Source organism: Perca flavescens, chromosome 1 (assembly GCF_004354835.1).
Source record: "Perca flavescens isolate YP-PL-M2 chromosome 1, PFLA_1.0, whole genome shotgun sequence".
Lineage (NCBI taxonomy): Eukaryota > Metazoa > Chordata > Actinopteri > Perciformes > Percidae > Perca > Perca flavescens.
This window is the reverse complement of record NC_041331.1, coordinates 1,149,618-1,161,964: the sequence shown is the minus strand read 5'-3', so window position 1 is coordinate 1,161,964 and position 12,347 is coordinate 1,149,618. Positions and strand designations below refer to the sequence as shown.

The window sequence follows — 12,347 nt, the reverse complement described above, 5'->3', positions numbered from 1 at the left end:
TAAAATCCATTTTCGAGTCTTTTAGCTTCTGAATTTTTTTCTGTAGTAAGCTGAGACGTGGCTAATGCTGTGTTGTCTGTCACCTGTCAGATGTGTTTACAGCAGTGTATTTTAATAATTTTACAGATTTATAACTTGGACAGAAATAAAAAATCTCCATTCTAGCCTCTGTAACTCTGTGTCAGTAAGGCCTAGAATCACCCTGACACAACTTGAGTGTTTCCTTTCCAATGATATCAGGCACACCCCTGAGTGTCAAAGTATATGGGAGCTGTACCACTTTTAATTTGGGTATGACGTTTAGACCAAAAAGCATGGAATTTCAAGCATTTCTTCAGACACTTCTGTCTACAACAGTCAAGAACCATTTTGCAATTATGTAAGCACATAATGTAATCTGAAAACTGCTGCCCTGATAAAAAAAAACAATGCAACTGATCTCTGCTGGTATTCTGTCTGGAATGGAAATTTCTAAGTGACCCCAAACTTTTGACCGGTAGTGTATATATATATACACACACACACACACACACACACACAGTATCTCACAAAAGTGAGTACACCCCTCACATTTTAGTAAATATTTCATTATATCTTTTAATGGGACAACACTGAAGAAATGACACTTTGCTACAATGTAAAGTATTAAGTTTACAGCTTGTATAACAGTGTAAATGTGCAGTCCCCTCAAAATAACTCAACATACAGCCATTAATGTCTAAACCGCTGGCAACAAAAGTCAGTCCACCCCTATGTTAAATTCCCATAGAGGCAGGCAGATTTTTATGGTGGTGAAGGGAATGTGATGATGCGGGGCTATTTTAATTCCAAAGGCCAAGGGAACTTTATCAGGATGCATAGTATCCTGGATCCATGAAATAACTGGCCTTTAAAAATAAAAATCTGCCTGCCTCTATGGGAATTTAACATAGGGGTGGACTGACTTTTGTTGCCAGCGGTTTAGACATTAATGGCTGTATGTTGAGTTATTTTGAGGGGACAGCACAGCACATTTACACTGTTATACAAGCTGTAAACTTAATACTTTAGATTGTAGCAAAGTGTAATTTCTTCAGTGTTATCCCATTAAAAGATATAATGAAATATTTACTAAAATGTGAGGGGTGTACTCACTTTTGTGAGATACTGTATATACAGTCAATGGTTTGTATCCCGCGGTGGCGGAACGACAGGAAAGAAAGGAAAAGGAGTTTCGACCCGGACACGTGTTCCTTGTGCACCTCCTGCACTGTGGTTAACATAGACCTACAATTTGTATTTGAGTTAGTTTAGCGGTGGATTGATACGAGATCTGCATTCACAACCCCGTCCACCTGGGCTGCTGCTCACTTATCTGACTTGGTAAAGCAAACATCACGCTTGGCTATTATGTTACATTATTTGCGCTCATAATGATATCATCTTATCATGTGTAAATTGCAGGACTTCCATTGTCTCTTATTGTTTACTGTGATCCTCTTTAATATACATATTTTTAGTGCCGCCTATTGGCACAGCTATAATTCATATTTTGCACATCTTTTTTGAACCATTTCGTCTAAGCATGTTTTGATGTATTGTGCATGTTCACATATTTTATAAACCCAAAGTTCCCCTGTTATTGACTTTGCACTATGCGACGTAAAAATAGACCATGCGAAATAGCCTAGATGCACCCAAATGCTGACATCCTGTCAGTTAGTTTTTTTAGATGCAAACCATCCACTAATCTCTACTAGGTTCCGATTATCAACAGTTAATGTAGATCACATGGCTATCAGTATGTTTGGTATAACTCTTGTAGCAAGCTGGTGGGAGTGTCAAAGCAGGGGAAATTCTAGCTATATCAAGTGGTGGTGGGCCTTGTAAATGCTGTAGTACACACACAGTCTATCAGTTCAGGCTGGTAACATCCAGCATGACTTTACTTTACTATATTTTTGGTCAGGCATGACTCAGGACAGTCAACATGGCAAGTGGACCATCTCCAGCAGTGATGACGATGATGAGGATCTTCCTCTTTCTGGGACTACAACATCTAAGCCCCAGCGACCCGCTGTGTCCAGTCACAGCTCCCATCTGTCTGCCTCTGCTCCCAGCCCCAAACTGGAACCAGTAACAGCCACTGTGGAGGTGAAACCGGAACCAGCAAACACCCCTGTATCCTCACTTGTTATTGGCTCTGAGGCAAGACAGTTAGCAGCGACGAACCAGTTACATCCAGTAAAGTATGAAAGTAGTCCGTCATTGGCTGGAAAGCGGAAGAAAGAGGTGTCAGACGGCTCAGGCTGGGCTCTCTCAGATAGTGATGATGATGATGATGATGATGGAGATGTGAAGGGGAAGAGCCTCAGTAACTTACCAAAGAGGGCGCCTCCGAGCCCTAAAACAAAGAAACCAAAGGTGGAGAAGGAGCGTCCTCCGAGTCCCCACGGCCAGCTCTACTACATCGATGAGCCGGAGGACTTCTTTGAGTCCAGTATTCCTTGTCTAAATGACCCCTACAGGTTTTACCTCAACAAAGTCACAGGCCTGGACAGGAAGTACAACAGTGGAGCTCTGCACATCAGAGGTGCGAAGAGTTTAATGTAATTGCATTTTATGCAGACAGTTTCGTTATAATAACAATAAAGTAATGCTTTTGATAAGAAGGTTGCAAGTTAAAATCCCAGACAAGCATTGTGTCTGACACAATTCATTCTTTTAAATTCCAAATTTCCTTGAGACACTTCATAGCTCCAGTAGAGTTGTTCAAGGAAAAGTTGCAAATGCTCTCTGAGCTAATGGAAGCTGAGTATCTTAACCTTACTTTTTTGGGACTTTGCTGGTTTGGTTGCTTCAAGTCAGTTTGTTAATACTTTGGTCACTTTTTTGTTATGAAATTGTTATGAGAGGGCTGCAGAGTGATCTCATACGTAGATCATATGAGTACAGCGACCAGTTCTTTTAAACATTCTATTCTATCAAGTAATCTTTCATTTTTCTTTCATCTAGACATTCTCTCTCCATTATTTGGGACCCTGAAAGAGTCTGCTCAGGTCAGTAAGTTATGTCCTGTGGGTTTTTTTTAGCCGTGCTAGCAGCATGGCAATGTCCGTCTGTCAGTGTCACTGACACTTGATCATCTACCACTTTGGTCCACACTAAAATATCTCAACAAATATTGGATGGATTGCTGTGATGTGTTGTACAGCCACCCCTGGTCTCCAGAGGATAACTCCTACTGACTTTGGTGATCCCATGACTTTTCATGTAGTCACCATGATGAGGTTGACATCATTGGATAATTTGCTATGACATTTGGTGCCATTAATGTTCCTCTAACATCATCACTTTGGTGTTCCCAAAAATACAAAACTAATGACATTCATATTCGCCTTAGCTGTACTACTGCTAAACACCAGCATGTTGACATTGTCATTGTGAGCATGTTAGCATAATGACCATTTAGTGCAAGTACAATTTCACAGTTAGCTGTTAGCATTCCTGACGACCCCTCTACCTACCAGGGGTTGGAGGGAATTTGGTCCATTAATACAGGTATACTCTTTTTCTTCATAGTTTAACTACTGCTTTGATATTGCCTGGATGGTTAAGCAGTTCCCATCAGAGTTTAGGTAAGTTCTACTTCTTCCTTGTTACGATCACATTATCATAAACAAATCCCCATTTTTTCTGATTAGTAGGAATCTGCTCATGTCCATGTTATATGATGGCAGAACCCTCTATTGTATTATGGCTTGTGTAATATGATTGCAGATGTATTACTGTATGTGAGATATTTTCTCATAAATAAACTGGAGAAAATCAGAAAAATCTCTAACCAGCTCTCTTGTGACAAGTTTGTGTTGTGTGCATTTCTGCAGCTAACCATGAATTAGTTTGTATTAATGACATTCTTTTTTTCTTTTAGTATGTACTAAATGAAGGTGATACACTAATTAGGGGACATGGTATTTAAGTGAATAATTGCTGTAACAGATGAATCCCTCCAATAATGGCAAATACAAGTACATGCAAGTGGAGGAAAGTAACGATGCTGGTGACAATCTGGGGAAGCTTGCCCAGTCTTAACATTTGGTTTTTGGCTTGTGTTTACAGGGATCGTCCAGTTCTGATCGTCCATGGAGATAAGCGGGAGGCCAAGGCCCGGCTGGTTCAGCAGGCTCAGCCTTTTCCACATATTCGCTTCTGCCAGGTACATGTTCACCACCACCCTAACACCCTTTCTCTGAAGTGCAGTTTGGCTGATATTAGAAACACTTATCTGTGGAGCAGGACAGTAATACTGGAACATGCCTGTTAATGAAACTCTGGATTTCCATTTAAATGGGACTAATGTGTGCGACTTTCCCTGACAGGCCAAGCTGGATATTGCTTTTGGAACTCACCACACGTAAGCATGTCTTTTCCTGCCTGGTATCATACCTGTTTGTTTTTTGTTACACACGTCTCGGATCAGTTATGGTCGTTGTTGCAGCTTTATGGATTGCAAGGTCCAGAACTTGTGCCCATGAAATTTTGTACAGACATTCAGTGGCCCCAGAAGATTAACCTTTTTGACTTTGGTGATCCCCTGACTTTTCCTTCAACAATAACATCAAGTTGAAATTTGTGGTTTTAAGTGAAATGTCTCAACAACCATTTAATGAGTTTACTTGAACATTTACATGAACATTGGTGCATATATTCATGTCCCCCTCAGGAGGAATTGTAATCACTTTAATGATCTCTTAACTTTTCATCTCACGCCATCATCATCAGGTCAAAGTGTTTTTCTATAATATTTTGATTTATGACTAATAACCTGAAAAAACTAAGGACATTCTGTGTCTGTGTGGGTGGACCATAAGTGTGTAGGGCCTTTAGCTTATTACTTATATATCTTGTTACACGTGGGTTTCAAATTTAAGCTAGTTGGACAAAAACAAAGTAATTACCTGCATTATCGGGGCTAAAGAAGTCCAATCATCTTTCTAGATATTATGACCACTAGACATCACAATGATTTGTAGATTTGTAGAGCCCAGCACCTTTTTCACAGCAGACATTTTGACTTGTCACAGCAGGAACAGCACAGGTGTATTTAAAAAAATGAATGATGGTTCTGTTCCCTTTATGTGTCCCAATAAGCTATCTGTCATGTTATTAAATATACCTGAGCTTTTACTGCTGTGAAAAGTCCAAATGTGTGTTTTGAAATAGGTCTGTTATTATTGCACTGGTATCAACCTTTATAAACGTATAACTTGTGAAAAGTATTTCTAAACTCTCTGTACATTATGAAATTATTGAACATTAATGTGTGTTGTCATGCAGATAGAGTCAGTGGTATTGCACATTTTAGACAATACAATAATAATAATATGCATATATTTACATTTGGCACGAGGTGACCTACATTCCAGATAGGAAAGGTCTTGGAGTGTACTCTTTGTTGTTGTTGTCGTTGTCATGTAAAGCAGAACATTGTGTGTCTTTGTGCAGGAAAATGATGTTGCTGTGGTATGAGGAAGGCTTCAGAGTCATTATTCTGACCTCCAACCTCATCAGAGCTGACTGGTACCAGAAAACACAAGGGTGAGTCTGTCTGTTATAGTTTTTTTTTTTAAACCTTTATTTATCCATGGAAATGTTTTGATCCATAAACATTTGGACAGCCACATGAAAGAAGAGATAGTCCAACTTGAGAAAGTTTCTTTGTTGCACTGTATCTGGATGTAAGGTTGGGAATTCCCCTGAATATATTATTTCCAAACCAGAATGTGGATGAGCCCCATGTTTCCACGGTTACCAAAGGGCAGCAGTGAGAGCGCAGGCGAGTCACCGACCTTTTTCAAGAGGGACCTGCTGGAATACCTGGCAGCATACCGCGCACCAGAACTCGAGGAGTGGATCCAACGAATCAAAGAGCATGACCTGTCAGAGACCAGGTAAACTGCAACATATTATTCAGTTGTAAGTAAATATAAAATCTGCATAGCAAGTAACTCCTACTTCTACTCACATCTTCTATTATCAGGGTTTATTTGGTCGGCTCAACCCCAGGGAGATACGTTGGCTCAGACATGGAGCGCTGGGGCCACCTGAGGCTGAGGAAGGTACACGTTTCTCCGTTGTATTTGATTCACAACAAGAAGAGGTGGTCTGTGTGTAATTTTAAATACATTTTTAAAAATATGCATTTTCTTACCTTTCTAAGTCATGGTTTCGGTTTATTTCGATGCAATGTGAAAATCAACTTTTAGACTTACTGTTTAATCTGGTGATCCCTCACACAGTCATGCCATCCTCAAATTTTTCAACGATGTATTATGGTTGTATGGAAATGAAAAATGTGGAAAATGGTCATCAGTAGTGCACAGTTTAAACTATTTGTAATAGGTGGTCTAAAACGTGCAAACACAGGTATTTTCCTTTTGAATGCTTCATGGCTGATTGTTTAGCAACACTGTTCATATTACTTAAAGGCATTTCAGTTCAGCAGCACCCCAATAACCAGGTGAATTGGACAAATATCTTAATGTTGCTAATGTAATGGTAAATAAATGGTATTTTCACAAGACAATGACAACATTTTAAAAAAAATGATGAAAAGTAACAATTTTCTTGTATTCTCTAACCTCATCTCTTTCTTCTCTTCTTCTTCTTTTATTAGCTGTTGTACGACCACACAGACCCAGTTGCCGGGGAGGAAAAGTGGCCTGTGATTGGCCAGTTCTCCAGCATCGGCTCTATGGGACTGGATAAGACCAAATGGTTAAAAGGGGAATTTCAGCGTACAATGACCACGCTGGGGAAATCCTCTCTTCGCTCAGACCCCCCCATGCACTTGGTATGTTCCTCCAACACAAACTTAATGTGGGTCACATTCAATCTCTAAACGGCGTGCACCGATTTGCTACTGTTTCCCTGTTGAACGACATCACGTCTCCTCGGAACAGTGTGCAACTGCTTTGAGATATGTTTTCTCGTGTTTGTTGGGCGTGTCTCTCGTTTATTGGTTGTGTCACAGGTGATACCCAATCAGCAGAGACGTGTCTGTAAACTCGTGGTAATAAAAAGGCTTTGAAAAAAGATCGGACAAAACAATATAATAGAAATTAGGTTTTGGTAAATGATGGAACAGTCATTTTGAGGTTGCAGGACATGTCATTGCCTAAAACCAATTTGTAAAGGGTTTCAGAGAGAAAAGTGAACCCTCCCTGCCCTTTTGCTACTACTGACTGATCTCTTGTATATAATGTACTCTGTGAGAAAAATAACCCATTCTTCCTTGTACATATAAAAAGTTAAATGCATAAGCAATAAAACGGTTTACAGAGTTTTCTCTATTTGTGCTTAACTTGGCATTAACCATTATCCTGTAAATGCAAGGTTTGGCCCCAGTTTAGCTAAAATTACATAGCTTCACTTTAAGATTATAAAGTTTTGAATTTCTAAAACAAGTCGATTTTACAGGTGTATCCATCAGTGGAAGATGTGAGGACTAGTTTAGAAGGCTATCCAGGTCAGTAATGTTTTTTTTTGGAAATTGAATTTGTTATGTCATGTGTCACAGAGAGGTCACAGCCTTTACTAAATGCAGGTACATTTTGGTCACAGCATGATCACTTTTGCTTAGTTGTTTGTTTATTGAATCATCCGCCTCAAACAGCAGTGTTTGACTGATTGCTTGACTGATCAGGGATTTGATTATTGAGTGATCGCCGTGTATTTGGTTGTGACGTACATCTCTTCTGTCCTCCAGCGGGAGGCTCTCTTCCCTACAGCATCCAGACAGCTCAGAAACAACTCTGGCTCCACTCCTTCTTCCAGTGAGTTCACTCTTACCAATCAAAGAATCAGAATGCAGTCCTCATGTAATGTAAGGGTTCACTGGTACCTGTATGTTACATCACCTCTGTGAACCCTGTTAGCTAGTCATCATATCTTCCGTTTTTTTCATCAATACTCATATTGCATATTGGCTGCACACTGCACAAGGTCCTACATAAGTTACATTTGAAATTTGGTCAGAAATGATGGGACAGGGGGATGGACAGGATGCTTTTAGCTTGGTAATGACCTACATAATAATAATAATAATAATAATAATAATACATTTTTATTTGTTTGCACAACAAATTAATAAATATATAATATTTATAAAATCATGTAGTAAGTAAAATGAAAGGTATTCAACTAGTTAAAACAATGATGTCAGTAAAATCCACGTGGATATGGTGAAAGCTATGTTGGGTATGATGAAGAGGAGTTACAGTTTAGTTTATACAGCTATATTCAATGTTATACATTCCTTAAAGTTTAATTCAACAGATTGTGTGTGTGTGTGTGTGTGTGTGTGTGTGTGTGTGTGTGTGTGTGTGTGTGTGTGTGTGTGTGTGTGTGTGTGTGTGTGTGTGTGTGTGTGTGTGTGTGTGTGTGTGTGTTTTTTTGTGTGTGTGTGTGTGTGTTTTCTGTGTGTGTGTGTGTGTAGCCGTTGGAAGGCAAATGTGACTGGAAGAAGTCATGCCATGCCCCACATCAAGACATACATGAGGACATCACCAGATTTCACTCAGCTTGCCTGGTTCCTCGTCACAAGGTGTGTGTGTGTGTGCAAACTTTTTTTGTTATGGATTTTTCACTATGTGAAATTATTTATGTGTCTCAATTTGTATATTTGATTTTGTTTCTTATATCTTACATGTTACTTACTGCTGAAACTGATGTGGTAACTCATTATGAATTTTGGTACCATTAATGTGACCATTTTCACTCACACAAATTTCACTTAATTCTCACTCCTAAACATAAATCCTCTAAATTCTTGTTTTTTTATTCACAGATCAGACTTTTGTAATTGAATGTCCTCCTCTTATCTAACTAGCAATATACTGTGTGTTAGATGTAAAACCTAATCAATAATGAAACATGCATATGTTTCTCATCAATCTGTCAGCTGCCAACACTGTCCATGCCAATTATTTTGGGCAGCATCACTGTGTTCAACCTCAACACTCGGATCAGACCCCATCCCACTGAAAATAGATGATCATTTCTAATTTATAGTACATTGACATTAAAGTGTGTGTGTGTGTGTGTGTGTGTGTGTGTGTGTGTGTGTGTGTGTGTGTGTGTGTGTGTGTGTGTGTGTGTGTGTGTGTGTGTGTGTGTGTGTGTGTGTGTGTGTGTGTGTGTGTGTGTGTGTGTGTGTGTGTGTGTGTGTGTGTGTGTGTGTGTGTGTGTGTGTGTGTGTGTGTGTGTGTGTGTGTGTGTGTGTGTGTGTGTGTGTGTGTGTGTGTGTTCAGTGCCAACCTGTCCAAAGCAGCATGGGGTGCGCTGGAGAAGAACAACACTCAGGTGATGGTTCGTTCATACGAGCTGGGAGTCCTCTACGTGCCTGCTGCTTTTGTAAGAACAACACAAGGACAAACAGCAGCAGTAGAACACGTGCTGCATAACAGAGCTGGTGAATAGTAATATGTGGTTTTGATGTGATGGTTGTCTCCTTCTAGAACATGAAGACATTCCCTCTGCACAAAAATCTGTTTCCTGCCTCCTCCTTTGGTTTCCCTGTGCCATTTGACCTCCCCCCCACATGCTACTCTTCTAAAGGTGTGTGTGTGTGTGTGTGTGTGTGTGTGTGTGTGTGTGTGTGTGTGTGTGTGTGTGTGTGTGTGTGTGTGTGTGTGTGTGTGTGTGTGTGTGTGTGTGTGTGTGTGTGTGTGTGTGTGTGTGTGTGTGTGTGTGTGTGTGTGTGTGTGTGTGTGTGTGTGTGTGTGTGTGTGTCTTTTGCTTAACAGCAGTTGAGATCCTCTCAGGTGTAACCCTGGTTGAAATACCACATGGTCTGTGCTGTTTGCACTAATGTACCTTGACAAATGGTAGTACAAACATTTTAGCAGTTTTTTTTTTTAGGTTTTTGTCTGATTTCAGCATTATACTGAACTCTGTAAACCTCAGTAAAACCACATGCTTACTGCTTCAACTCAGCGCTGTATATTTAAACTGCAGTTACAGTGACATCTAGTGGCATTTAGGTGAAAGAGTTTATACTAAAACCACAGCTGTAAAGAGGTTTAAAAGACACATTAACTTATTCCAAAAAACACAGGTTCATATTTGTCCTAAAAGCTAACCTGTCAACTAAGCTGTGTTTTGTGTTCTAGTATGTGGTTTTTGTGTAAAATATTCTCTCCTTTGTTGTGTCAAACTGAAACAATGTCCAAGCAGTTGTGGCTTATTGTCTTATTCGGACAGACCTAAAGATAGGTTTTACTTGTATCATTAGTTTGTGGGTTATGTTTTTTGATTCCATAATTTAAAGCAATATTCATAAAATGTAAAAGAAAAAAGAAAAGAACAAAGTGTATTCACAAAAAATGTCATTCTAACTAGATCAGCAATATCACCCAAAATCTTATCAGACACTCTCTCTCTGCTGGGTTCAAAATGTAGTTTGTTAAAAAATGGCAGATAATAAGAAAATTCATTCCCATCATCATCATCATCATCATCAGAAAGTGTTGTTTTGGAATTGACATATCGGAGAACAACTCTGCCAATTTGGCACTTTATCATATGTTCTGTTTAGCGTCAATAGTAGTAGCAGTACGCACATCGTAATAATTCTACTGAATGGATTCATAGTTTTCCTGCAGTACTTCACTACTGGTTTCCAAAGTGTAGTTTCCGGAGAAGCTGAAAAGCAGCCATACTGAAAATCTCATTGTCACTAATTGTCTGCTATGCTCATTTGTGAAATTGTAAGTCATTGTATTTCCTGGCTCCAGTAAAGCCAGGGTTTGAGTGTCACTAAGCCATATTTTGTTAAACTATTCTAGTACTTATTCTGTAATTATTCCAGAAATAAACCTTCTCATCATCACTGCAGCAGGCATTAATGCTGCCATTTTGTCCAATGTCCTTTCTATTTATCAAACCATGTATTTGCATTTAATTTTACCGATCTTTTTTATTTCTGTGTTTTCAGATCAGCCTTGGATCTGGAACATTCCGTACAGCCAGGCTCCTGACACACACGGCAACATCTGGGTTCCCTCCTAACAAAACACACACACACACACACACACACACACACACACACACACACACACACACACACACACACACACACACACACACACACACACACACACACTCACACTGTACAGACCTCTCTATTACTATTGTCAGTACTATATCTAGGTGTTAGTTGTCAGTAACATTTATTTTTTATTTTTATACCGCACTGTGGACTCACATGTTTTCTAACAATAAATAACATAATGTTATCATTGTCTAGCTGTGATGTAAAGTTTCTGTAAATGTTGCAACAGGATTTAAATGTGAAAGGAAATATCTCATTAGTTTGGGTTACATTTTTGACTTAATTCCATTATTTAAATGTATGATCTCACTGAGATTTATGTTTAGTTTCACCAAGCACCATAATGTAGACAGGAAGCAAAAGAGGTTGTTATGAATCAGTGTGTGATTCTTTAATTCATTTTTTGATTCTTTAGACACACAGTGCAGTAGGTCAACAAATTATCAGCAGTATCAGTGAGCAAACACATTTGTCCTTAAATGTGTCCAGAGGTCAGGTGGGACCATATTTTGGCTTAATGTAGCAGATTCAGCATCTTACTGAGTAAATCTGAGATCCTGCAAGAATAGACCACTTCTTCCAAATCCTAATTGTTGTACAGCATGTTCTAAATATGCTGATTCAGCAGTAAGTCGTTCCTAAATATCATGTTTTCATCATGGATAAAAACTGATTTTAATAAATACAGAACACAACTTTATAAAACAAACCGGTCTTGCAGAGACACCGGGTATAGTCTGTTAATAGTTTGCTACCAAACTTGTCCTTACATACAGCAGTGGTTGTAGGACCCACAGCACTGCAGCTTTTCTAACCTACCAGGTTGATAATTGTATTCCTACTGTATGGTCTCCCAGCTGATTCGTCAGCTAGAATGCAAACCAGCAGGGCTCTGTGTAATGAGCACAAGACTTGTCACTGATCTAAAGAAGGGTCATACATACATACTGTAAGTTCCTTCTGTTCACACACCATCAGTGGTATTTGCTGTAATGGAGTCAGACCCTGGTGTCGGCTCCACAAGACTCACAAGTAGGTACTGCCCCTGTGCTTTTTGTTCTGAGGGCTGAAATTGGTGACAATGTTAAATGTCACTACCTGAACAAGCTGTGACCTGGTGGTTCCAATTACTCAAAGGTCAGGGGCAATACTGTGTCCACCTCTGGTTCCATGTTTTGCAACAAGACATTTGGGAGAGTTTTTGAGTATGATTAAGTAATGTTTACTTAAGCAGGATGGCTGTTTTTTTCCA

At 39.4% G+C, this 12,347-nt stretch overlaps 1 protein-coding gene across 1 annotated transcript; it reads left to right on the top strand.

Moving 5' to 3' along the window:
- Window positions 1–1,196: 1,196 nt before the first annotated feature.
- tdp1 (tyrosyl-DNA phosphodiesterase 1) lies at window positions 1,197–11,285 on the top strand. Its single transcript, XM_028575703.1, has 16 exons — window positions 1,197–1,362; window positions 1,949–2,572; window positions 2,995–3,038; window positions 3,562–3,617; window positions 4,102–4,198; window positions 4,362–4,396; window positions 5,488–5,580; window positions 5,763–5,933; window positions 6,023–6,101; window positions 6,659–6,835; window positions 7,462–7,510; window positions 7,751–7,817; window positions 8,480–8,587; window positions 9,294–9,396; window positions 9,501–9,600; window positions 10,979–11,285. Exons 2-16 carry the CDS (start codon window positions 1,951–1,953, stop codon window positions 11,050–11,052), a joined length of 1,875 nt encoding a protein of 624 aa, XP_028431504.1. The 5' UTR covers window positions 1,197–1,362; window positions 1,949–1,950; the 3' UTR covers window positions 11,053–11,285.
- The last annotated feature ends 1,062 nt before the right edge of the window (window positions 11,286–12,347 follow it).

Coding starts and splice junctions, on each gene's coding strand:
- tdp1 (XM_028575703.1), top strand. CDS start 1,951: ATGACTCAGGACAGTCAACATGGCAAGTGGACCATCTCCAGCAGTGAT. Junction 4,397..5,487: donor GCTTTTGGAACTCACCACAC/GTAAGCATGTCT, acceptor GTCTTTGTGCAG/GAAAATGATGTTGCTGTGGT. Junction 9,601..10,978: donor CACATGCTACTCTTCTAAAG/GTGTGTGTGTGT, acceptor CTGTGTTTTCAG/ATCAGCCTTGGATCTGGAAC.